Source organism: Doryrhamphus excisus, linkage group LG6 (assembly GCF_037039965.1).
Source record: "Doryrhamphus excisus strain RoL-2023G ecotype Guam linkage group LG6, RoL_Dexc_Guam_v1.1, whole genome shotgun sequence".
NCBI classification, from domain to species: Eukaryota; Metazoa; Chordata; class Actinopteri; order Syngnathiformes; family Syngnathidae; genus Doryrhamphus; species Doryrhamphus excisus.
In genome coordinates, this window is record NC_136362.1 from 3,413,021 (window position 1) to 3,440,338 (window position 27,318).

Below are 27,318 nucleotides of genomic sequence, written 5' to 3' on the forward strand. Positions count from 1 at the left end.
TGGATGGGACATTTTTAGAAGACATGGTTGGATGGGACATTTTTAGAAGACATGGTTGGATGGGACATTTTTAGAAGACATGGTTGGATGGGACTGATGCAGAAGACGCGGTTGGATGGGACAGATGCAGAAGACGCGGTTGGATGGGACATTTGTAGAAGACATGGTTGGATGGGACATTTGCAGAAGACATGGTTGGATGGGACATTTTTAGAAGACATGGTTGGATGGGACTGATGCAGAAGACATGGTTGGATGGGACATTTCCAGAAGACATGGTTGGATGGGACTGATGTTGAAGACATGGTTGGATGGGACTGATGCAGAAGATGCGGTTGGATGGGACATTTTTAGAAGACATGGTTGGATGGGACATTTTTAGAAGACATGGTTGGATGGGACATTTGTAGAAGACATGGTTGGATGGGACAGATCGAGAAGACATGGTTGGATGGGACATTTTTAGAAGACATGGTTGGATGGGACATTTCCAGAAGACATGGTTGGATGGGACAGATCCAGAAGACATGGTTGGATGGGACATTTGTAGAAGACATGGTTGGATGGGACATTTCCAGAAGACATGGTTGGATGGGACAGATCCAGAAGACATGGTTGGATGGGACAGATCCAGAAGACATGGTTGGATGGGACTGATCCAGAAGACATGGTTGGATGGGACTGATGCAGAAGAAACCGGAATACCCGGATAAAACCCACACATGGAAGAACATGCAAACTCCACACAGAAATAGCAGAGTGTGGAATCGAACCCTGGCCTCCTAGCTGTGATGTCTCCGTGCTAACCACTCCACCACCGAACAGCCAACATGAATCATAATAAAAGTATAGATTAGGAATATTCTTTATGGAGGAAGGATAACAAGTCACACATACACGGCATGTAGCTTCACAATTCCTTAAGGATCCAACACGCCTTTTCCGTGGAACGCCGCCGCCTTTGGCGTTCCCCTTGACATGCATTACGGCAACATTAAGACACATGAGAAAACATCTGATATATACAACGAATGACATTATGGATACATTTCTTGTTTTATGAACAATATTTACACGGAAGAAACCGAAACCGGAATTTTCCGCAAAAACAATATGGCGGCCATTCGGTATTTACGGATTATTTGGCGTTACGTAGCAATTCAACGATGATGGTTACGGTAATGATTACGTTGGAGATACCAACGACTCCTTCTCGCTACCTGGGAAGGATGATCCGGATTGGAAAATTCCTTACAGTTATATCCTGATTGTTGGGAAAAACGGGAAACATGAAGGTTTTGCACTGTTGGATCTCAGGAGGTTCCTGTTGAAGTAGAGCTTTACGGTGTTCATATGCTGATCACGGACCGCAGGTTTAAGACCAGAGGTATTCACACTGTCATCTTCATGATCTTCATGATCTTCATGATCTTCATGATCTTCATGATCTTCATGATTTTCATGATTTTCATGATTTTCATGATCTTCATGATCTTCATGATTTTCATGATTTCCATGATTTTCATGATTTCCATGATCTTCATGATCTTCATGATTTCCATGATTTTCATGATCTTCATGATCTTCATGATTTTCATGATCTTCATGATCTTCATGATTTTCATGATCTTCATGATCTTCATGATCTTCATGATCTTCATGATTTTCATGATTTTCATGATCTTCATGATTTTCATGATTTTCATGATCTTCATGATCTTCATGATTTTCATGATTTTCATGATTTTCATGATCTTCATGATTTTCATGATTTTCATGATCTTCATGATCTTCATGATCTGATTTTCATGATTTTCATGATTTTCATGATTTTCATGATCTTCATGATCTTCATGATTTTCTTGATCTTCATGATCTTCATGATCTTCATGATCTTCGTGATCTTCATCGACGGCAAAGGTAAGAAAGCTCCACCGAGGAATTGTTGAGCTGCACACGAGCAAAGCCTTGGTTGAACGTGGCAAGAACATCTTCTTCAGACATGGGAACCAACAGGAACCATCCTCGTATGGACAGAGGAACCATCCTCATATGGACACAGGAACCATCTTCACATGGACACAGGAACCATCCTCATATGGACACAGGAACCATCCTCATATGGGCTGAGGAACCATCCTCGTATGGACACAGGAACCATCCTCATATGGACACAGGAACCATCCTCATATGGACACAGGAACCATCCTCATATGGACTGAGGAACCATCCTCATATGGACACAGGAACCATCCTCATATGGACACAGGAACCATCCTCATAATGATCAGACGGCCTCCATGAGAAGAAGCGAGAACATCTTCTTCAGAGGCCTGATGTCCTTCAACGTCCTTCAAAGTTCCTGGTGGCTTTCCAACATTCCAACCTGAGATGTTTTCCATGGAACAAGCCTCAGCTTGTGCAGGGGCGTCTAATGGTACCGTTGCTTTGGGGCGTCCCTCATGAGTGAAGGACCTCGTTCGTGGTCTTTTTGTGGGTGGATGACAAGGAACGTTAACAAAAACGGACACCAGGTCCTACTTAGAAGATCTGAACATCTAGATCCAAGAGTGCAAAATGAAGAACGTGGTCCTAAAGTTCAGATAAAAGGTCTACGTTAGCGATTAGTAGGTATTTGATGTACCAACATGGCCGCCATGCATCTCTCAGCCCTTCCGGTTAGTTTTATTGCAAAGGTCCTCCACTCCGCTTGGTTTAGACGATGGATCCCTTGGAGGAGGACAGGTGGATGGACTGGATCCGGACGGCCAAGGTCTTCTCCAAGCTCTGCAGGATGTCCCCGCTGGGGCTATCTGGTGGTACGTCGTACAGCAGCTGTTTGAAAGGCTCGACTTCTATGAGCACGACCATGTTCTTCAGGAAGTAGCCCTCGATGTAGGACGCCAAGTCGGGAGCGTCCAGGAACTGCGTTGGGCGACATTGAGACGTGTTTCAAAATGGCTACCGGACAAAGCCGGCGTCTTGGTTTCTACCTTGGTGTGGTTGTAGATCTCCACGCAGGTCTCCGTGTTGATGTTCTTGGAGCAGATGATCTCACAGTGCCTCTGCAGGGCCTCCAACTGGAAGAACTTGGATGCGGAAAGAAGCTGCGATGGAAAGTTAAGACGTGATCAGGATGGAGGAACGCTGGACAATTTAATTTAATTTAATTTAATTTAATTTAATTTAATTTAATTTAATTTAATTTAATTTAATTTAATTTAATTTAATTTAATTTAATTTAATTTAATTTAATTTAATTTAATTAGTGCATCGCACATGTAATGTAATGTAATTGATTTGATTTGATTTGATTGGATTGGATTGGATTGGATTGGATTGGATTGGATTGGATTGGATTGGATTGGATTGGATTGGATTGGATTGGATTGGATTGGATTGGATTGGATTGGATTGGATTGGATTGGATTGGATTGGATTGGATTGGATTGGATTGGATTGGATTGGATTGGATTGGATTGGATTAGATTAAATTAAATTAAATTAAATTAAATTAAATAAAAATTAAATTAAATTAAATTAAATTAAATTAAATTAAATTAAATTAAATTAAATTAAATTAAATTAAATTAAATTAAATTAAATTAAATTGGCTGCATTTTGTCCATAAAAGTAATGGTAATGGTAATGGTTTTATTTCATTTGAACATGCATCAGATTCCAATTGAGTGCATCCCATAATCAGTTCCCAGTTCCACATGTCCGAAAGGAGTAGGAAGAAGCAAAGCTTAATAAATCTCACCCCTCCATTTGGTACTTTTTACAATCAGTAAATGTTACATTTGTTCACTTCCTGCTTTTTTAATTTAATTTAATTTAATTTAATTTAATTTAATTTAATTTAATTTAATTTAATTTAATTTAATTTAATTTAATTTAATTTAATTTAATTTAATTTAATTTAATTTAATGATACTTTTACAATCAGTAACTGTTACATTTGTTCACTTCCTGCTTTCCATAATACAGTTTAAGGATTTTATTTTATTTTTTTAAATAATGTACCTCGTACCGAAGTACGACATTTAACATCAGTCCAGCTTCCGGGAGCCATGTTGTTAATATTATGATTATGAATGTTACCATTGTTATGTTTTTAATTATTATTATTATTATTATTATTATTATTGCGTCTGTCATGAGATCATTTAAAGCTGCAAGAAAAGCCTGTTGCTCCGGCGGTTAAATCTGGCACTTGTTTCACCGAACGTTAACGTAAAAAATTAAAAACAGATGAAAAACAACTAGAAATTCCAAGTGCGCCTGAACGCCTCGCAGAGAACGAAGCATTAAGTTCTTTGTTGTTCTGTGTGCAAAAGTATCCATAAATGAAATGGATGAATGAATATATGAAAACCGAAAAAAATCAGAATTAAATCTCTAAATAAAATGGTAATAAATGACTAATTATTAAAATTAAAATGACTTCAATAAAAATATGAAAATCATTAAAAATAAATGTTAAAAATAATCCAAAACAAAATGTTTTCTTTAAATAAATTAAAGTGGGTGTCGACAAGGTGAGTAAGGTTTCCGTCTGGCTTCCCTGTGCATGACCGCTTGGGAAGCCTCGCTATTCCCACTCACAAAAGCGGGATTTCTCCAAACTGTTAAAATCCAATTTTCCGGAAGATTAAACGAACCTCCATCACATCAGGGTTCCTAATGTGCAGCGCTTCTGTTCCCCCGAAGTAGAGATACTGCATCACCAGCTGAGAAGGAGATTGGCACAGCTTATGGACACAGCCGGCACGGCGTTCCGAGGAATGGTAAAGCATTCGAGTTGCATTCAGTTACCTGGAAGATGTGGTATTTCACATGGCTTATTTCTATGCAGGTGTTCTCGCCACACGGACGGTTTGCCAGCAGGGTCTTGAACCTTCACAAAAAGACATTTGTGACGTGAAGACGAAGAGGAAGAGGCAGAACGATGTGATGAATTCACATGAAGCATGGGTGTCCAAGATGCGGCCACAAAGCAGCACATAGACTTGTAATTTGTTGAGAATGAGGTGCAGAAAAAGCTATCATGAAACAATAACATTGTAGTATTATGTGTAAAAATAATCTTATTTTAGCACCATAAACTTTGCATAAAAAAACTTTTTTTTAATTTTTAAAAAATATTAATATTGAAATTTAATTTAAATAAAATATATAATATATAAAATGTTTAAATAAAATATTCTGAATAACAAAGAAACCAGCAAATCATAAATTATTTTACAAAATTACACTGCAAATAAAGGTATAATATTAGTATAGTAAAGTCAAAATATTACGAGAATAACAATGTAAATAATAGAAGAAAATTACAAAACAAAATTACACTGCAAATAAAAGTATAATATAATTATAGTAAAGTCAAAATATTAAAAGACTAACAATGTAAATAATATCAGAAAATTACAAAACAAAATTACACTGCAAATAAAAGTATAATATTATTATAGTAAAGTCAAAATATTAAAAGAATAACAATGTAAATAATGTAACAAAAAAATAACATTATTTTAATGACAGAAACTTAAAATATTAAAAAGTCGCCATTTTTTAAAAATGTTAAAATACTGTGAAAAACAAAAAAAACAGCAAATAAAGTTGTATTTTGTAGCACATTATTTTACAAAATTACACTGCGAATAAAAGTATAATATTAGCATAGTAAAGTCAAAATATTAAGAGAATAATGTAAATAATATATTATTATTATTTTAATTTAATTAACATTATTTTAATGACCTAAACTTAAAATATTAAAGAAGAGGCAATTTTTAAATGTTAAAATATTGTGAAAAACAAAAAAAATATTATTTTAATGACAGAAACTTAACATATTAAAAAGTTGCCATTTTTTTAAAATGTTAAAATACTGTGAAAAACAAAAAAACTGCAAATAAAGTTGTATTTTGTAGCACATTATTTTACAAAATTACACTGCAAATAAAAGTATAATATTAGTATAGTAAAGTCAAAATATTAAGAGAATAATGTAAATAATATAAGAAAAAAAATAACATTATTTTAATGATGTAAACTTAAAATATTAAAAAAATACGCAATTTTTAAATGTTAAAATATTGTGAAAAACAAAAAAAATATATTATTTTAATGACAGAAACTTAACATATTAAAAAGTTGCCATTTTTTTAAAATGTTAAAATACTGTGAAAAACAAAAAAACTGCAAATAAAGTTGTATTTTGTAGCACATTATTTTACAAAATTACACTGCAAATAAAAGTATAATATTAGTATAGTAAAGTCAAAATATTAAGAGAATAATGTAAATAATATAAGAAAAAAATAACATTATTTTAATGACGTAAACTTAAAATATTAAAAAAGACGCAATTTTTAAATGTTAAAATATTGTGAAAAACAAAAGATAATATTATTTTAATGACAGAAACTTAAAATATTAAAAAGTCGCCATTTTTTTTAATGTTAAAATACTGTGAAAAACAAAAAAACTGCAAATAAAGTTGTATTTTGTAGCACATTATTTTACAAAATTACACTGCAAATAAAAGTCAAAATATTAAGAGAATAATGTAAATAATATAAGAAAAAAAATAACATTATTTTAATGACCTAAACTTAAAATATTAAAAAAGACGCAATTTTTAAATGTTAAAATATTGTGAAAAACAAACAAAAAAAACAGCAAATAAATAACATTGCACTGCAAAAAAAGTTAGAAACATAAATAATAAATAAATAAATACATTAATAATAAATAAATATTAATATATAATAATATAATATAAAATAATAATAATGAGGTAGGAAACCGGAGTACCTGAAAAAAAACAATAATTGAAATAATAATAAATAATTCAATGCGATCATATGCAAGGAATGACCCCATCTCAGCCAACCAATAGAAATAATCCACCTACAAATCCGTCCAATAGGAAGGCTCTTTAGTGTCCCGGTGAAGCGTACCTGTTGGAGGCTGTGAAGAGCAGGACTTTGTGACCATAAAAAGGTTTCCCCTCCACCAAGAAAGTCACATCTGACATGTCTTTGTTGTTGAGGAAGTGAGGATCTAGAAGATACAAACGTTCTTCAGAAGACCACCCACAACCGTGAACGCTTTTGCCACCCACAAGAGGGCGCCCTCTCCTTCTCATTTAACCTTCAGATGTTCATGCTGGATTTGGACTTGCACCCTCTTTAAATTGTCAAATTAACAACATAAAGTAACGTCTTTTCGGATGCGGTCTCATCTCACCGAGACGTGACGACTGCTTCCGCTTGAGCTCAGCCAGTTTGGGAATTGGGTACGGTCCGTAACACTGCGTGAAGATGGCCGACAGCTGCTGGCTGATTACTTCATTCTGATGAAAAAAAAACCACACACATTGAGCGTTTCAATTTCACACGCACAAATAGCGTCAAAAGGTTGAGGAGATATTTTTTCCACCTATGATTCCTCGGAGATGAGTGGAAAAGCGGAATGCCGTGACAGTTATTCCCAATTCCCCCGTGTGTGTTTGTGTTGCCAAAGCAGAAGCGCTCTTAATGAAGCGTGACCCATCCACCAGAACGAAATACTGGAGGATGGAGCGGCACACCCGAAGCGCAGCACGTTTGGTGCGCTTCACCGTGCCAACTAGCGTTCCTGAACGCCGGCGTACATCGGCCATTTTTTGTTGGGCCTCCCACTTCCTGACTGCTCCGAGGAAGTCCACATGGTGCATTTGGTCTCAAACACGCGGCCCGCGGGCCAAATGTGGCGCACAGGACACTACTTTGAGGCCCCCGTCTTGATATGAAAATTTAATATTAGTGCGGCCCGTGCAAGTTTGATATGGATGCTGTACTGCAGGGGTCTCAAACCCGCGGCCCGCGGGCCAAATGTGGCGCGCAGGACACTAATTTGAGGCCCCCGCCTTGATATGAAAGTTTAATGTTAGTGCGGCCCCGCGCAAGTTTGATATGGATGCTGTATGGCAGGGGTCTCAAACACGCGGCCCGCGGGCCAAATGTGGCGCGCAGGACACTATTTTGAGGTCCCCGCCTTGATATGAAAGTTTAATGTCAGTGCGGCCCCGTGCAAGTTTGATATGGATGCTGTATGGCAGGGGTCTCAAACACGTGGCCCACGGGCAAAATGTGGCGCGCAGGACACTAATTTGGGGCCCCCGCCTTGATATGAAAGTTTAATGTTAGTGCGGCCCCGCGCAAGTTTGATATGGATGCTGTATTGCAGGGGTCTCAAACACGGGGCACGCGGGCCAAATGTGGCGCGCAGGACACTAATTTGAGGCCCCCGCCTTGATATGAAAGTTTAATGTTAGTGCGGCAAGCGCAAGTTTGATATGGATGCTGTATGGTAGTGGTCTCAAACACGCGGCCCGCGGGCCAAATGTGGCGCGCAGGACACTACTTTGAGGCCCCCGCCTTGATATGAAAGTTTAATGTTAATAGGGCCCGCGCAAGTTTGATATGGATGCTGTATGGCAGGGGTCTCAAACACGTGGCCCGCGGGCCAAATGTGGCCCGCAGGACACTATTTTGAGGCCCCCGCCTTGATATGAAAGTTTAATGTTAGTGCGGCCCGCACAAGTTTGATACGGATGCTGTATGGTATCATGTACCCAGAAAAAAATACGACGTTTGATTAATGTTCATGTTAAAGGTTAAATAACTGTTAATAGTTATCCTCCCTATCCGTGTGGAAGTGGTAAGTTTTTGGCTATTTAAGTTTAAAGGAAATAACTTGAAGGCTACCGTTTAGGTAACCAATAGCGTACCTTGCTGGCTCTAAGGATCTGGAACATGAGAGGAAGGCCATGTGTGATGAGCTCCTCCGTGTACTCTTCCTCTTCAATGCAGATGAATTCTTTCAGCAGACCCTGGATCAGCGGTCGGCGGTGCTGGCAGAAAGACGTACGCAGAGACTCCAACCAGGTGTGTAACGTCCACGGCACCCCTGGAGTGGAAGGAGAGGGAGTGGAACCACACCGCAGATGAGCAAGAAGATGAAGAAGAAGAAGAAAGCTTGCGGGACCAACCCAGGCTTCGGATGTCTATGGTGATGTCCACGTGGCCGTGCTCCGAGCTGTGGTACATGGCTTCCTTCAGAGCTTTCAGTCTGGCCTTCCCCGTTCTAAGCAGGTCCGGCTCCGAGGAGCACCCCCCCTCCAGCTCCGAGCCTTCTGCCAGGATCTCTTCCAGGGATAAGACGTCTCCTTTGCCCTTTTCCGTGTGGGACAGCAGCTTACGAAAAACAGTTCTGGAAGAGACCCCCCCCGGCCAAAAAAGTAAGTATAATAAAAGAACCCCCCCCCAAAAAAAAGTATATTGAAGGACATGCTTTCCTATAAGTATAATAAGAGCCCCCCTAAAAAAAGTATATTGAAGAGCCATGTACATGCTTTCCTATAACTATAGTAAGAGTCCCCCCCCCAAAAAGTATATTGAAGAGCCATGTACATGCTTTCCTATAACTATAGTAAGAGTCCCCCCCCAAAAAAGTATATTGAAGAGCCATGTACATGCTTTCCTATAAGTATAATAAGAGACCCCCCAAAAAAATATATATTGAAGAGCCATGTACATGCTTTCCTATAAGTATAATAAGAGACCCCCCAAAAAAATATATATTGAAGAGCCGTGTACATGCTTTCCTATAAGTATAATAAGAGACCCCCCTAAAAAAAGTATATTGAAGAGCCGTGTACATGCTTTCCTATAAGTATAATAAGAGACCCCCCTGCAAAAAGTATATTGAAGAGCCGTGTACATGCTTTCCTATAAGTATAATAAGAGACCCCCCTAAAAAAATATATTGAAGAGCTGTATACATGCTTTCCTATGAGTATAATAAGAGACCCCCCTAAAAAAAAGTATATTGAAGAACTGTGTACATGCTTTCGTATAAGTATAATAACCCCCCTAAAAAAGTATATTGAAGAGCCATGTACATGCTTTCCTATAAGTATAATAAGAGACCCCCCTAAAAAAAAGTATATTGAAGAGCCGTGTACATACTTTCCTCTAAGTATAATAATAGACCCCCCTAAAAAAACTATATTGAAGAGCCATGTACTTGCTTTCCTATAAGTATAATAAGAGCCCCCCCTAAAAAAGTATATTGAAGAGTCGTGTACATGCTTTCCTATAAGTATAATAAGAGACCCCCCTAAAAAAGTATATTGAAGAGTCGTGTACATGCTTTCCTATAAGTATAATAAGAGACCCCCCCAAAAAAAGTATAATGACGAGCCATGTACTTGCTTTCCTATAAGTATAATAAAAGCCCCCCCTAAAAAAAGTATATTGAAGAGCCATGTACATGCTTTCCAAGAAGTATAATAAGAGACCCCCCTAAAAAAAGTATAATGACGAGCCATGTACATGCTTTCCAAGAAGTATAATAAGAGACCCCCCTAAAAAAAGTATATTGAAGAGCCATGTACATGCTTTCCTCTGAGTATAATAAGAGACCCCCCCAAAAAGTATATTGCTTTCCTCTAAGTATAATAACCCCCCCAAAAATATATATATATTGAAGAGACATGTACATGCTTTCCTCTAAGTATAATAAGACCCCCCCCCAGCCCCCCACCCCCCAAGTCCCGTACGTCTAATCGAGCATCACCTGTGTCCATGGGCAGCTGCCAGACTGTAGGAGTTCATGTCCCCCCGCGGGGCGGTGGATATGCCGTTGCGGTACATGGTTCCCACCATGGGGTCGCCCCCCCGCTCCAGCAGCAGGCTCACCAGTTCCAAGTCACCTGCGCATGAAAAGCAATCATGCACACGTCGTGCAATGCGGGCTCTGGAAGACTCGAGTCCAAGAAGGCGAGGCTTGGACCTGGTTCCGGCGGCGGGTACCTGCGGCGGCGGCCAACTGCAGCGGGGTCTCGGTGTAGTTCTCCATGCCGTCTTGCAAGGATCCCTCCACATTGGCTTTGGCATCCAGCAGCAGCTACACAGGAAGTGGAAGGCAGGAGACTTAGCGTGGTGACTTAGTGTGTCTCACCTAAGACTCAGTTAATGAATGTTTGATTCCTCATTTAGGATACAGGCTGCCTTGGAATTAATGGGAGCTGCAGCCAGCTGCCATGACTATCTTTAGCTAAGCACACAAACTAGGAAGAAAAGCCGAGCTGGAAGAACGTCTACAGACAAGTGCATTGCTCCTGTCCACATTCGAATCCGCATCCTGCGTTGCTTTTTCTTTACAAAGACGATCATTTGACATCAGATCAAACCCTAACCCGAAATATCTTACATGCTACGCCATCTGCCATCTTTGGTAATGGTTTTATTTCATTTGAACATGCATCAGATTCCAATTGAGTGCATCCCATAATCAGTTCCCAGTTCCACATGTCCGAAAGGAGTAGGAAGAAGCAAAGCTTATTAAATCCTACCCCTCCATCTGGTACTTTTACAATCAGTAACTGTTACATTTGTTCACTTCCTGCTTTCCATAATACAGTTTAAGTTTTTTAATTTAATTTAATTTAATTTAATTTAATTTAATTTAATTTAATTTAATTTAATTTAATTTAATTTAATTTAATTTAATTTAATTTAATTTAATTTAATTTAATTTAATTTAATTTAATTAAAAAAATAAATAAAAACAACTTAAACTATGTTAGGAAAGCAGGAAGTGAACAAATGTAACAGTTACTGATTGTAAAAGTACCAGATGGAGGGGTAGGATTTAATAAGCTTTGCTTCTTCCTACTCCTTTCGGACATGTGGAACTGGGAACTGATTATGGGATGCACTTAATTGTAATTTGAAATGATTAATTAAATTAAATTAAATTAAATTAAATTAAATTAAATTAAATTAAATTAAATTAAATTAAATTAAATTAAATTAAATTAAATTAAATTAAATTAAATTAAATTAAATTAAATTAAATTAAATTAAATTAAATTAAATTAAATTAAATTAAATTAAATTAAATTTTACAATCAGTAACTGTTACATTTGTTCACTTCCTGCTTTCCATAATATAGTTTACGTTTTATTTGTTTTTATTTTTAATTTAATTTAATTTAATTTAATTTAATTTAATTTAATTTAATTTAATTTAATTTAATTTAATTTAATTTAATTTAATTTAATTTAATTTAATTTAATTTAATTTAATTTAATTTAATTTAATTTAATTTAATTTAATTTGTGCATCCCATAATCAGTTCCACATGTCCAAAAGGAGTAGGAAGAAGCAAAGCTTATTAAATCCTACCCCTCCATCTGGTACTTTTACAATCACTAACTGTTACATTTGTTCACTTCCTGCTTTCCATAATACATTTTAAGGTGTTTTTTTTTTATAATGCACCTCGTACCGAAGTACAAGGTGATATGACCACCCAATGACAAACATCATTTAGAGTACTACACACTGCAGTACTTCAATGACTTCCATTACAATTAGTCCGCAGTTTCACCTTCTAATTGACTTCATGGAGTCTGATTCATGTGCTACATCAAATCCACCGTCCCCGTTGCTCACAAACCGGGTGGAAGTGGAAATAAAGACACGGACCGACGATGAAGTCATGACAACACGGACAGATGAGAGAGGACGTGAGTGACTACCTGCACCACAGGCACATGTCCGTGTGACACGGCAAAGGTGAGGGGCGTCGCCTGCCGCGTTTCGGGAAAGACTGAGTGGTGCTTGTGCACTGAGTTTGGCACCTAAGGAAGGGACATAAGGGGGGGGGGGGGGGTTGGACAGCCGGAGGGAGGGGGGGAGGGGGGCGTGAGAGGGAGATGAGGGAGAGAGACATGGAGACATTAAAAACTACAACATGGCCAAGCCGGCACAAGACAGGACTCGGCGTCAGGCGTGTCCGATGCCCAAACCCAACCCTGACCGTAACCCTAATCCTGACCCAAACCCAAACTCAAATCAAAACCTGACCCTGATCTGGAGCCTGACCCACACCCAACCCTAAACCTGACCCTGACCCAAACCCAACCCTAACCCTGACCCAAAGCCCCTCCAACCCAACACACCCCAAACCCAACCTTAACCCTGACCTTGAGCCTGACCCAAACCCAACCCTAAACCTGACCCTAACCCAAACCCAACCCTAAACCTGACCCTAACCCTAACCCTAACCCTAATCCTGACCCAAACCCAACCCTAACCCTGACCCAACCCTAACCCAAAGCCCCTCCAACCCAACCCAAACCCAACCGTAACCCTGACCTTGAGCCTGACCCAAACCCAACCCTAAACCTGACCCTAACTCAGACCCAAACCCAACCCTAAACCTGACCCTGACCCTGACCCAAACCCAACCCTAACCCTGACCCAACCCGAGCCAACCCTAACCCAAAGCCCCTCCAACCCAACCCAAACACAACCCTGACCTTGAGCCTGACCCAAACCCAACCCTAAACCTGACCCTAACTCAGACCCAAACCCAACCCTAAACCTGACCCTGACCCTGACCCTGACCCTGACCCTGACCCTGACCCAAACCCAACCCTAACCCTGACCCAACCCGAGCCAACCCTAACCCAAAGCCCCTCCAACCCAAACCCAACCTTGACCTCGAGCCTGACCCAAATCCAACCCTAAACCTGACCCTAACCCGGACCCAAACCCAACCCTAAACCTGACCCTAACCCTGACTCAAACCCAACCCTAACCCTGACCCAACCCTAACCCAGAGCCCCTCCAACCCAACCCAAACCCAACCCTAACCCTGACCTTGAGCCTGACCCAAACCCAACCCTAAACCTGACCCTAACTCGAACCCAACCCTAAACCTCACCCTGACCCTGACCCAAACCCTGACCCAACCTGACCCAAACCTAACCCAAAGCCCCTCCAACCCAACCCAACCCCAACTCTGACCTTGAGCCTGACCCAAACCCAACCCTAAACCTGACCCTAACCCGGAACCCAACCCTAAACCTGACCCTAACCCTGACCCGACCCAACCCAACCCAACCCAACCCTAACCCAAAGCTACTCCAACCTGACCCAAACCCAACTCAACCCAAACCCAACCCTAAACCTGACCCTGACCCAAACCTAACCCTGACCCAAACCCCAAACTTCTATCTATTCGTATTTGGACTTTATGTCTTGTAAACTTATAGCTGATTCAAAAACGTTTGCTGTTGGTTTGAAGAGGACCCCACCGTGACGGCCATTTTGTTAGATGAACCCCCCCAGCAGTAGAACCATAACTACGTTGCCTCGTGATCCTGGCCACTTGAATGGGACATGGAGAAGAAGACGCCATGTGACATGATGATGATATCTAAACGTTCCATTCCTGGCACGTATGGACTGCAGATACCCCGGACCACTTCCACACTAACCTCGTTGTTGATATCAGCTCCAGCATCCAGCAACATCTGAACCATGGCCTCGTCTCCACGGACGCAAGCGTACATGAGTGGGGTCATGCCCTGCGTGAGAAGACACAAAAGGACGTAGAATTACATTTTAAAAGCCATGCGTTGGAATAACTCAAAATTTTGTTCATTTTCCGTCCATAACCAGCACAGAAAGCTTTCTAGATCTTCCAGGATCTGCACCTATTCCAGCTGTGTTTCTTCCTGTGAAAACGTGTGTATGTATTTTTTTTACAACACTTTTTTTATTTTGTTTTATTGAAATGTTGAATTGATACTATTGTGTATTTATACTTTATTTCCATAATATTTTGGCTTTATTATTATTATTATTATTATTTTTTTTTTTTTTTTACTTATAATACTAATTTCTAGTGATACTATTACACCCAGTGCCAGTCCGCTCATTAATCTATTAAGCCTTAGTTAAAAAAAACAAACAAAAAAAAAAAAACCTTAGTTCCAGTTTTCAGGCCTTTATTTTGTAGTACTTCTTGTTTTACTTTATTTTGGTTTTATTTTGGTTTGGTCATGCTAGCTTGGTGGTCATCTTAGCCGTGCTACACGCTTTGGGAATGAATGACCTGTTCTCTTCTGATCTGTTTTCTGTTCTCTCTGCATCCTGGGGTCATCTCCAGCCACCCCCCCCCCCCCGCCACCCCCTCCATGTGACGCCATGACAGTTTACTTTACTTTACTTTTTCTTTGTCGTTTTTGTGTTTCTTGTTTTTGATCGTACCTTCAAGATGTGCCCAGTAAAAAAAAAAAAACAGTTACGGGCAACATATGGCTCCCGGGGCCGCAGTTTGGAAAGCATTTATACAGTGTCTGGATGTGGTTTTTACACTGTAGGAGGAAACCAAAGTACATTTGCAACCCAGATCCTAGATCCCAGATCCTTGCTAATAGTGAGTACTAGTAGTGAGTACTAGTAGTGAGTACTAGTAGTGAGTACTAGTAGTGTGCGCTAGTACTGCGTGCTAGTGGTGACGGTTTACCAAGCAAACATCATCTTCTGTTCCTCGGCCCGTGTGAGGCGTTCAGGGGCGGCTCGGCCGTTGTAAAAACTGCGTCTCTAACCTGCTCACTCATGCTGTTGACGCCATCGGGTCCCAGAAGGTTCACGGCCTGCTTCACCAGGTCTGTGCGTCCACAGCTGAGCATATGGAAGCCTAAGTTCTGCAGGAACTTCGCCTCAGTGGAGGCGGCGTCCAGTTTCCTTGAAGCGCAGAAGCAGTCATCGGTTCTGCAGGGCGGACGCACCAAACCATCACCAAAACATCTGGCAACTTTGAATGCGTGCGTGCCGTACCGGAGCTGACGGGGTTCGCAGTCCACTCCAGGAAGTAGCAACCTAGCAGCCTGCCGAACATCATCGCTATCCACGGAGAAGCTCCGCCGGTGTTCGGTGTGAGCGACAGACACCCGCAGCCACTCCATCAACGGCGGCAGAACCATGAACGGCCTGTAGGGGGGGATAGAGGCGTTCCATTAGGAAGTGCAATTTCCTCATTTCCAATATTCCTCAGTGAGATAAGATGACCCCTGCCAAGAATATCCAATCAAAGAGCCTAAAATTCCAACGATGGGGAATGCTGATGTGGGAAAATTGGTGCTGAGCATCCAATCTGTGGATAGAAAGATTTGTCATCATGTTCTTGATCAGCAGAACCTAGTGAGGAAATTTCACTGAAGAACTGCGGTACAGCAGATCCCCGCTCCGGGCGGGGGGATCCGCTCCGGAAACGGCCAGCGAACAGTCGTAAATTAGGGAGGGGGAATTAAGACGGCCGTAAAAATGGCCGCTTTTGACACCACAAGAAAAAAAAAAAAAAAACAGCAAAAGGAAATAATTTAGAAATTTAAATATTTTCTAAATTCCAAATATTAAGATGAACAACAAAAAGTAAAAAATAATAATAATGTTGCAGTATTACGAGGAACAATAACGTCATTTTTTTGTATCATGAAACTGAAATATTAAAGAAAAATATATAATATAATATTATAATATTAATATTATATAATATAATATTACAAAAACAATTAATACATTATTTGTTAATTAATTAATAAATATTATATATTATCATATAAACATTTATTGAATTAATTAATTCAATTTATTTTTTATAAAAAAAGACTAATAAAGTATTTAATAATAAATATAATAATAATAATAATAATAATAAATAATAATAAAGGTACAATCGATTATTATAAATAATAAATATTTATTATTTAGAATAGACGGTCATAAGAAGAAAATGTACGAGAAAAAAGGTTGGAAAACTTCCAGAATTTCCCCAAAAAATTTCCAGAAATTTCCAACAATAAAGTCCAAATATGAAAAGAAAAAAGTCAGATTATGAGGAGAAAAAAAATATGACATATTAACGATAATATATAGATAATAACGAATATTATTAATTTAAATAAATTATATAATATAATAATATAAATATAATTATAATATTAATATAATAAATATAATTTCACAAATAATTATTTTAACAATAATAACAATAATAATAATAATAATAACAATAATAATAATAATAATAACAATAATAATAATAATAATAATAATAATAATAATAACAATAATAATAATAACAATAATAATAATAAGAAGAAGAAGAATAAGAAGAAGAAGAATAATAAGAAGAATAATAATAAGAAGAATAATAATAACAATAATAACAATAATAACAATAACAATAATAATAATAAGAAGAATAATAATAATAACAATAACAATAATAACAATAACAATAACAATAACAATAATAACAATAACAATAACAATAACAATAACAATAATAATAACAATAATAATAATAATAATAATAATAATAATAATAATAATAATAATAATAATAATAATAATAATAATAATAATAATAATAATAATAATAATAATAATAATAATAATAATAATAATGGATCCTGACCCCAGATGGACTCAGAAGGAAGACCTCAAGCAGGAAGTGGCTCTGATGCGTGTCGTGTCATGTGATGCCGTGTCGTGGGACGGAAAAGCATTCCTAAAAAAAAAAAATTCTGTTTCCTTTGTCTACTCATCGTGTGTTGACACATCGTCGGTCCTGAGCCCAAGCGAATGCATGAATGCATGAATATCCATATGCATATGCATGATGCCGCAATTTGACCTTCGCTGATGCACTGACGGCATGTTATGCATACAAATATGCATCTTCACTGGCCTGCTCATAACTACTGATGACAAATATAATAACGCATATTCTTCCCACGAGCCACTCTTCATTGCAAAGACAAAGCATACAGCAACAATCATATTTGATATCGCTGGATATTTCTCTTATTTATAGTTCTTCTATATTCTTGGAGCTCCCCGGAGATTTAATGACGGATCTGGAAGTGTATCATTTATCCATCGTTAAGGTAAACGAGAGCCGTGTCACACGGACCTCGTTGAAAGAATGGAAAACATCCAGGGATGCTCCTCCTCCTGCGGCGCCAATCAATAGCGGCTACGCCTCCTTCCTGCCGCTACGCCTCCTTCCTGCAGCTCCTCGGGTCACTTAGAGGACTTTATTAGCATGGAATATGTTACTTTTATAAAGCCCTCCCAGGGAGAACATGTGGGGCGCCACAGCGGGAGAAGGACAAATGGAATAAAAGCATGGCGGGAAGAGAGAGGTGCAGGAGCGCTCTGGAGTCGGAGCCCGGAATTAGCCGTGGAGTCTACACCTACCCCCATGCTAGATGTATATGTATGTATGGACCTATCTGTATGTACCTATATGTATATGTATGTACCTACTATATGCTAGATGTATATGTATGTATGGACCTATCTGTATGTACCTATATGTATATGTATGTACCTACCCCCATGCTAGATGTATATGTATGTATGTATGGACCTATCTGTATGTACCTATATGTATATGTATGTACCTACCCCCATGCTAGATGTATATGTATGTATGTATGGACCTATCTGTATGTACCTATATGTATATGTATGTACCTACTATATGCTAGATGTAGTATATGTATGTATGGACCTATCTGTATGTACCTATATGTATATGTATGTACCTACTATATGCTAGATGTATATGTATGTACCTATATGTATATGTATGTACCTACTATATGCTAGATGTATATGTATGTATGGACCTATCTGTATGTACCTATATGTATATGTATGTACCTACTATATGCTAGATGTATATGTATGTATGGACCTATCTGTATGTACCTATATGTATATGTATGTACCTACTATATGCTAGATGTATATGTATGTACCTAGTATATGCTAGATGTATCTGTATGTACCTACTATATGCTAGATGTATCTGTATGTACCTACTATATGCTAGATGTATCTGTATGTACCTATATGTATCTGTATGTACCTATATGCTATATGTATCTGTATGTACCTATATGTATCCGTATGTACCTACTATATGCTATATGTATCTGTATGTACCTATATATCCGTATGTACCTACTATATGCTATATGTATCTGTATGTAGCTATATGTATCTGTATGTACCTATATGCTATATGTATATGTATGTACCTAGTATATGCTATATGTATCTGTATGTACCTATGCTATATGTATCCGTATGTACCTATATGTATCTGTATGTACCTAGTATATGCTATATGTATCTGTATGTACCTAGTATATGCTATATGTATCTGTATGTACCTATAAGTATCTGTATGTACCTATATGCTATATGTATCCGTATGTACCTATATGTATCTGTATGTACCTAGTATATGCTATATGTATCTGTATGTACCTAGTATATGCTATATGTATCTGTATGTACCTATATGTATCTGTATGTACCTAGTATATGCTATATGTATCCGTACGTACCTATATGTATCTGTATGTACCTATATGCTATATGTATCCGTATGTACCTATATGTATCTGTATGTACCTATATGTATCCGTATGTACCTACTATATGCTATATGTATCAGTATGTACCTATATGTATCCATATGTACCTACTATATGCTATATGTATCCGTATGTACCTATATGTATCCGTATGTACCTATATGTATCACTATGTACCTATATGTATCTGTATGTACCTACTATATGCTATATGTATCCGTATGTACCTATATGTATCAGTATGTACCTATATGTATCTGTATGTACCTACTATATGCTATATGTATCCGTATGTACCTATATGTATCTGTATGTACCTATATGTATCTGTATGTACCTACTATATGCTATATGTATCCGTATGTACCTATATGTATCTGTATGTACCTATATGTATCTGTATGTACCTACTATATGCTATATGTATCAGTATGTACCTATATGTATCCATATGTACCTACTATATGCTATATGTATCCGTATGTACCTATATGTATCCGTATGTACCTATATGTATCACTATGTACCTATATGTATCTGTATGTACCTACTATATGCTATATGTATCCGTATGTACCTATATGTATCTGTATGTACCTATATGTATCTGTATGTACCTACTATATGCTATACGTATCCGTATGTACCTATATGTATCTGTATGTACCTACTATATGCTATATGTATCAGTATGTACCTATATGTATCTGTATGTACCTACTATATGCTATACGTATCCGTATGTACCTATATGTATCTGTATGTACCTACTATATGCTATATGTATCAGTATGTACCTATATGTATCTGTATGTACCTACTATATGCTATATGTATCCGTATGTACCTATATGTATCAGTATGTACCTATATGTATCAGTATGTACCTATATGTATCTGTATGTACCTATATGTATCTGTATGTACCTATATGTATCCGTATGTACCTATATGTATCAGTATGTACCTATATGTATCTGTATGTACCTATATGTATCTGTATGTACCTACTATATGTTATATGTATCCGTATGTACCTATATGTATCAGTATGTACCTATATGTATCTGTATGTACCTATTTGTATCTGTATGTACCTATATGTATCTGTATGTACCTACTATATGCTATATGTATCCGTATGTACCTATATGTATCAGTATGTACCTATATGTATCTGTATGTACCTATATGTATCTGTATGTACCTATATGTATCTGTATGTACCTATATGTATCTGTATGTACCTATATGTATCTGTATGTACCTATATGTATGTAGAGTTCCTGTCTGGGTTCCTGTCTGAGTATCTCCATGACTTGTTCAATGATAGGACCTTATCCACTTTACTATGAACTTCTTACAGTATTACCAACTAGTGTACTCTTGAAAGTAGTACACTGGCCAGCAAGTCAAAACAACAACAACAACAAAAGTTGGCGGCTAGCATATCTTACCTCTCAGCTTGGAAGGTAACTTTGGACGGTTCCACATTGGGGTTGTCCCACTCCATCTGGGGGCAGTGCATGAAGTAACACAGCGTGTAGATGGCCTCCGGGGCCCAGTGCATGGATGCACTCCTCTGGTGGATGGGCGTCCCGTTGCTGTGGTTCTTGGTGTACAGGGGCTGCAGGTAGTGCATGGCCCTGGACACCATGTCACCTAAAGGAAAAGAGTCGTAAGAACATGAACAAATAAGTCTTTAAGCCTTAGTTCCGCTTTTCAGGCCTTTATTTTGTAGTACTATTTTTTTTTGCTTTATTTTGGTTTTATTTAGGTTTTGGTCATGCTAGCTTGGTGTTCATCTTGGCCTCCAAATTGGACTTTGTACCAAAACCTCGGTGGTTGACTACAGCCAATTATTAGTCAATAATGGAATATAAAAATAAATGATAAAACTTTTCACACTTCAGTTGAAGGATCGTCTACATTTTGATGAAACTATTACTTTTTATTCATTTTTTGATATATTATTTTTTTTACAGTACAATCCATCACAAAGAAAAATATCATCATTCAGTGCAATTTCCTTTGAGAGGCCGCCGCCTCCATCTGACACCTCGTTATTTGCTGGTATTAAAAGTCAACATGGTGGACGCGTACTGGAAAACACTACAGACTGGAAATACTCATCAAGTATTACTTTCACACCCGCTTTTTTAGGATGACGATTTCGTTTTTATACAACTCAAAATGAGGAATGGCATTTTCAATAAAGGGCGTCATCCATCCATCCATTCATCCATCCATTCATCCATCCATTCATCCATCCATTCATTCATCCATCCATTCATCCATCCATTCATCCATCCATTCATTCATCCATCCATTCATCCATCCATTCATTCATTCATCCATCCATTCATCCATCCATTAATCCATCCCTCTCCCATCCATCCATCCATCCATCCATTCATTCTTCTCCCATCCATCCATCCATTCATCCATCCATCCATCCATCCATCCATCCATTCATCCATCCATTCATCCATCCATTAATCCATCCCTCTCCCATCCATCCATCCATCCATCCATTCATTCTTCTCCCATCCATCCATCCATTCATCCATCCATCCATCCATCCATCCATTCATCCATCCATTAATCCATCCCTCTCCCATCCATCCATCCATCCATTCATCCATCCATTAATCCATCCCTCTCCCATCCATTCATCCATCCATTCATTCATCCCTCTCCCATCCATCCATCCCTCTCCAATCCATCCATCCATCCATCCATTCTTCTCCCATCCATCCATCCATTCATCCATCCCTCTCCAATCCATCCATCCATCATCCATCCATTCTTCTCCCATCCATCCATTCATCCATCCATTCATCCATCCCTCTCCCATCCAGCCATCCATCCATCCATCCATCCATCCCTCTCCCATCCATCCATTCTTCTCCCATCCATCCATCCATTCCTCTCCCATCCATCCATCCATCCATTCATCCATCCATTCTTCTCCCATCCATCCATTCCTCTCCCATCTATCCATCCATCCATTCTTCTCCCATCCATCCATACCTCTCCCATTCATCAATTCTTCTCCCATCCATCCATCCATCCCTCTCCCATCCATTCATCCCTCTCCCATCCATCCATCCATCCATTCTTCTCCCATCCATCCATCCATTCTTCTCCCATCCATCCATTCCTCTCCCATCCATCCATCCCTCTCCTATCCATCCATCCATCCATCAATCCACCCCTCTCCCATCCATCCATCCATCCATCCCTCTCCCATCCATCCATCCATCCATCCATCCATTCTTCTCCCATCCATCCATCCATCCATCCATCAATCCACCCCTCTCCCATCCATCCATCCATCCATCCCTCTCCCATCCATCCATCCATTCCTCTCCCATCCATCCCTCTCCCGTCCATCCATCCATCCATTCCTCTCCCATCCATCCATCCATCCATCATCCATTCCTCTCCCATCCATCCATCCATCCATTCATCATCCATTCCTCTCCCATCCATCCATCCATTCCTCTCCCATCCATCCCTCTCCCATCCATCCATCCATCATCCATTCCTCTCCCATCCATCCATCCATCCATCCATCCATCCCTCTCCCATTGATAAAGTCTAGTGATAAAGTCTTAGATAAAGAACTTAGAAAGCCTTAGTGTGTTTCTCTCTGATTATCCATCGTGTTATTTCCTTTGGTCGGTTTCTGTCTAATTCTTGGTACGGATTATGAAGACCAGTAGACCAGTAGACCAGTAGACCAGTAGACCGGTAGACCGGTAGACCGGTAGACCAGTAGACCAGTAGACCAGTAGACCAGTAGACCGGTAGACCAGTAGACCAAGTCTACGATCGCTGATGAATCCGTCTATAGCGTTATCAATGGTTTGGAGCACGTTTGGCCTGAGACGTTCCCTCATATAAAGGTTACCTCTCGGTTATTATGTGTGAAGGTCGCATTGGGAAAGTCATCTGAAACTCATTATCATTGAAATAATGAGCACATTCGGTTATTATTATTATGATTATTATTATTATTATGATTATTCAGACTTGGAAAGGCTTTCATTTATCAGCTGAGGCGCTGAAGGATTCTATTTAATGACACAGCAACTCCTGATGATTCATTCCGCTTAATATGCACATTTACACGCACGCACGGGGGGGGGGTTATTAGTGACAGATTTACTAATGTAGCGGGACAATATTTTGGTCATAACTTCATCATCGGCATCATCATCATCATCATCAGCCCCCAATATGGAGTCCATTTGTCTGAAAATAGAAGCTTGACAATCACGGAGACGGTACCCAGGCTTTCTTGCAATAAGGGGAAGAGTGGCTCTGTCGTTGTCATGGCAACCCCCGTCACATGCTTTAGTCGTCTCCAATATGAAAAACCGAAAACCAGGCCCAGAACACGTGGGTATCTTAGTCTTGTCTTGGACTTGGAAAAGAAAAAAACTGATTAATCTGATTTGTAGAATATACCGAAAGATAATGAACTATGGACCAAAAATGGCCCCCGAGGCCACACTTTGGACACCCTAGCCGTCAATGTTGTGATCTGAGGACCTGGCTGGCTCGTTATCGACCTGTCCGTCATCAATTTAAGCTCCATTTGAAGTGTTAGCGACTTAACTGCCTGACTCAAGGGCACCTTGGCAACGCCGACTCGCAACCATCACTCACTGAGTTCTGAGATGCTGCCCACCCGCGTGGCCAGTAAGCACTGTTCCATGGAGCGCAGTTCCGACTGGCTGTAGGCGTTTCCCTCGCCGCTCTTTCCCGCTCGATGCTGCGGAATCAAACCCTCGGGTAAGCAAAGCACACCTGAGAAAATAGAAATAAAAATCTAGAATAAAAATCTAAAAAACATAAATAAAAGACAGAACATATTAATTCATTTTCACGTCTAGACGTGTGACAAACTACACCAGGGGTCTCAAACATGCGGCCCGCGGGCCAAATGCGGCCCGCAGGACACTACTTTGAGGCCCCCACCTTGATATGAAAGTTTAATGTTTGATATCTATGCTGTACGGTATCATGTACCCAGAAAAAATTATTACGTTTGATTAATGTTCATGTTAATAGTTATCCTCCCTATCCGTGTGGAAGTGGTAAGTTTTTTTAAGATTTTTTTTTTTTTTTTTTTAATAAATGCGTTTTTTTTCATGTACCCAGAAAAAAATTATTACGTTTAATTAATGTTCATGTTAAAGGTTAAATAACTGTTAATAGTTATCCTCGCTATCCGTGTGGAAGTGGTAAGTTTTTTGGCTATTTAAGTTGAAAGGAAATAACTCGAAGGCTACCGTATAGGTCGCTAGCGCTCTAGTTTGCATGTGTCTCGAGACGCTGCAGTTGCGCAATATGTTGTAAATAAAAAAAGTATAATAATGCTAATGCTAATGCTAATAATGCTTTGTTAATTTTAATGTGAAAAAAATAATTTGTCTACCCACCAACTATATGTGGTTTCTTAAGTTGTTATTATTTGCTGTTTTATTATTATTATTATTATATTTATTTATTACTGATTGATTGATTTTATTTATTTTTGATTATTTTTCATCTTATTTTGTGCAGAAAAATAAAACACTCATTGTCGGACACACTTTGTCAATACAATAACTTCAACCTGAGCTTTTTCCTAAACAGACAAGCAGAGTTTAATCAGGCTTACAACCACGCCCATATAGGGAAGTCTGTTCCTCTGTGACATCACAAAGTAACATTTTTTTCCACGCCTACTGAAAAGCGAGCGTTTTGAGCCATCCCACTCGCTTCCATATGTGCAGACCTCATGATTTGAAATCACGATCTCATGATCTTAACACCAGAATGCAACATTCTAACTACATTTGTAGGTCAGAAACGTGGAAAAAGCGTCTTTAGGATTCAAACCACAACCTTTCCACGGTGGTTGGCGTCTCGCTACAAGTCACTGCGGTCAGCGGCGAAGAAATATTACGCGACAAAAAGAAGTAAAAAAAAAAAAATGTATAGCCTTCAGCATGACTTTGTCTTATCTGAGACGGCTTCCTGTAGCAACAGCAGCACTTTAGGATTCCCAAGTCAGCACTTTTGACTCCGGCGATCTGGAAAAAGCTGACATTCCCAACACAATTTACTGATTGCAAAACAGCAAACTCTTGCACTCAGCCCAACCTTTCAAATTATTATCTTGCTGTTTCTCGACGTTGTCCTCTTTGTGGAGAACGTGGGGGAGTTAATTGCCCTCGCAATTTATAAAGGAAATACATTTTGTAATAAGCAAACAGTTTAGCAGTGGACTCCGATAGAGCAGCTACACACAATAACCCGCTTATAAGCTTTTTTAGAGCAGGGGTCTCAAACACGCGGCCCGCGGGCCAAATGTGGTCCGCAGGACGCTACTTTGAGGCCCCCGCCTTGATATGAAAGTTTAATGTTTGATATGGATGGTATCATGTACCCGGAAAAAATTATTGATTGATTAATGTTCATGTTAAAGGTTAAATAACTGTTATCCTCCCTATCTGTGTGGAAGTGGTAAGTTTTTGGCTATTTAAGTTTAAAGGAAATAACTTGAAGGCTACCGTTTAGGTCGCTAGCGCTCTAGTTTTCGAGTTAGCATGTGTCGCCAGACCCTGCAGTTGCGCAATATGTTGTAAATAAAAAAAGTATAATAATGCTAATGCTAATAATGCTTTGTTAATTTTAATCTGAATTTTTTTTATTATTTGCCGTTTTATTATTATTATTATTATTATTATTATTATTATTATTTATTACTGATTGATTTTCTTTATTCTTGATTTGTTTATTTATTTTTCATCTTATTTTGTGAAGAAAAATAATTAATAAATTATAAAATAATTAATAATTAATATTTTGGTGATTAAAAAAAATAATCACAAAACAGGTCGACACAGCAAATGTAGAAACTAGCGGGGTTAGCTTAGTTTAGCAGAGCATGCTAGTGTAGCGGTGTGTGTTTTCTGTTTGAGTATGTGTACCAATTGTTATTTCATGTCCAAAGGGCTCTAATAATTTATTAAAAATGTATTTAAAAAGTTGTTTAGAAGGTTTTTTTTTAATGCCATAACCATAAATAAACCACAAATATATTTTATTTCTCAAGTATGAATCCAACCAATTAGCATATTTTTAAAGTAACTAGCTCAACGTGCATGTAAATAGACAAGAAGGCAAGAAATATTGCATCCATTAATGCAAAGGTTAACATTTAAACAAAAACGTCACCGCCCAAGTCAAACAATGATACTCCGCCGCTACATAAGAGGAGCGGAGACGAGAGGTTGAAAGACGCTCCAGGCGAGACATCATCACTGAAGAAGAAATAACACGTACAGGAGCTCCCATTAAAATGTCACTCAAAGGATCTCCGGGAGTCCGTTAGTCCCCGTGGTGGGCGGGGAAAGGCGGCAAGGGGAAGATTGCGCTCCCGATTTCCTTCGCCACCTACGCGTTGGTTTAGTGTACATCGGGTAATGAGCCATACCATCGGTGGAACTTTCACTTCGACCGGTCCCATATTTGCGGTTACCGAGCCAGCCGCCACGCTTCAAGCGTTTGGATTCACTGGAGCGGTAGACCGGGAACGCCGACCTCCTCCGTGCGGCTCCTGCCCTCCACTTAAAATCTATTTTGGAAGGACTCGCATCCTCGAATGCACCGCTGCTCTCGACTAACACTGTAAAAAAAACTGTTTGAGTTTGAAATGACTTGAAACCGCTTAAACAGGGGTCTCAAACATGTGGCCCACGGGCCAAATGTGGTCCGCAGGACGCTACTTTGAGGCCCCCGCTTTGATATGAAAGTTTAAAGTTTGATACGGATGCTGTATGGTATCATGTACCCAGAAATAATTATTACGTTTTAATTAATGTTCATGTTAAAGGTTAAATAACTGTTAATAGTTATCCTCCCTATCCGTGTGGAAGTGGTAAGTTTTTGGCTATTTAAGTTGAAAGAAAATAACTCAAAGGCTACCGTTTAGGTCGCTAGCGGT

At 38.8% G+C, this 27,318-nt stretch overlaps 1 protein-coding gene across 1 annotated transcript in view; it reads right to left on the minus strand.

Annotated features, from left to right (window-relative positions):
- Positions 1–849: 849 nt before the first annotated feature.
- Positions 850–27,318, minus strand: part of btbd11b (BTB (POZ) domain containing 11b) — a 42,598-nt gene continuing 16,129 nt past the window's right edge. Inside the window, exons 2-17 of the mRNA XM_058088146.2 lie at positions 23,991–24,131; positions 20,771–20,975; positions 15,697–15,849; positions 15,465–15,630; positions 14,349–14,438; positions 12,603–12,704; positions 10,869–10,962; positions 10,633–10,768; positions 9,044–9,264; positions 8,783–8,961; positions 7,258–7,363; positions 6,969–7,071; positions 4,819–4,900; positions 4,665–4,733; positions 2,994–3,107; positions 850–2,925 (exon numbers count right to left, since the gene is read on the minus strand). Of these exons, the coding sequence (XP_057944129.2) occupies positions 2,716–2,925; positions 2,994–3,107; positions 4,665–4,733; positions 4,819–4,900; positions 6,969–7,071; positions 7,258–7,363; positions 8,783–8,961; positions 9,044–9,264; positions 10,633–10,768; positions 10,869–10,962; positions 12,603–12,704; positions 14,349–14,438; positions 15,465–15,630; positions 15,697–15,849; positions 20,771–20,975; positions 23,991–24,131 (2,171 nt within the window). The 3' untranslated portion in view covers positions 850–2,715. The remainder of the gene's footprint in view (positions 2,926–2,993; positions 3,108–4,664; positions 4,734–4,818; positions 4,901–6,968; positions 7,072–7,257; positions 7,364–8,782; positions 8,962–9,043; positions 9,265–10,632; positions 10,769–10,868; positions 10,963–12,602; positions 12,705–14,348; positions 14,439–15,464; positions 15,631–15,696; positions 15,850–20,770; positions 20,976–23,990; positions 24,132–27,318) is intronic.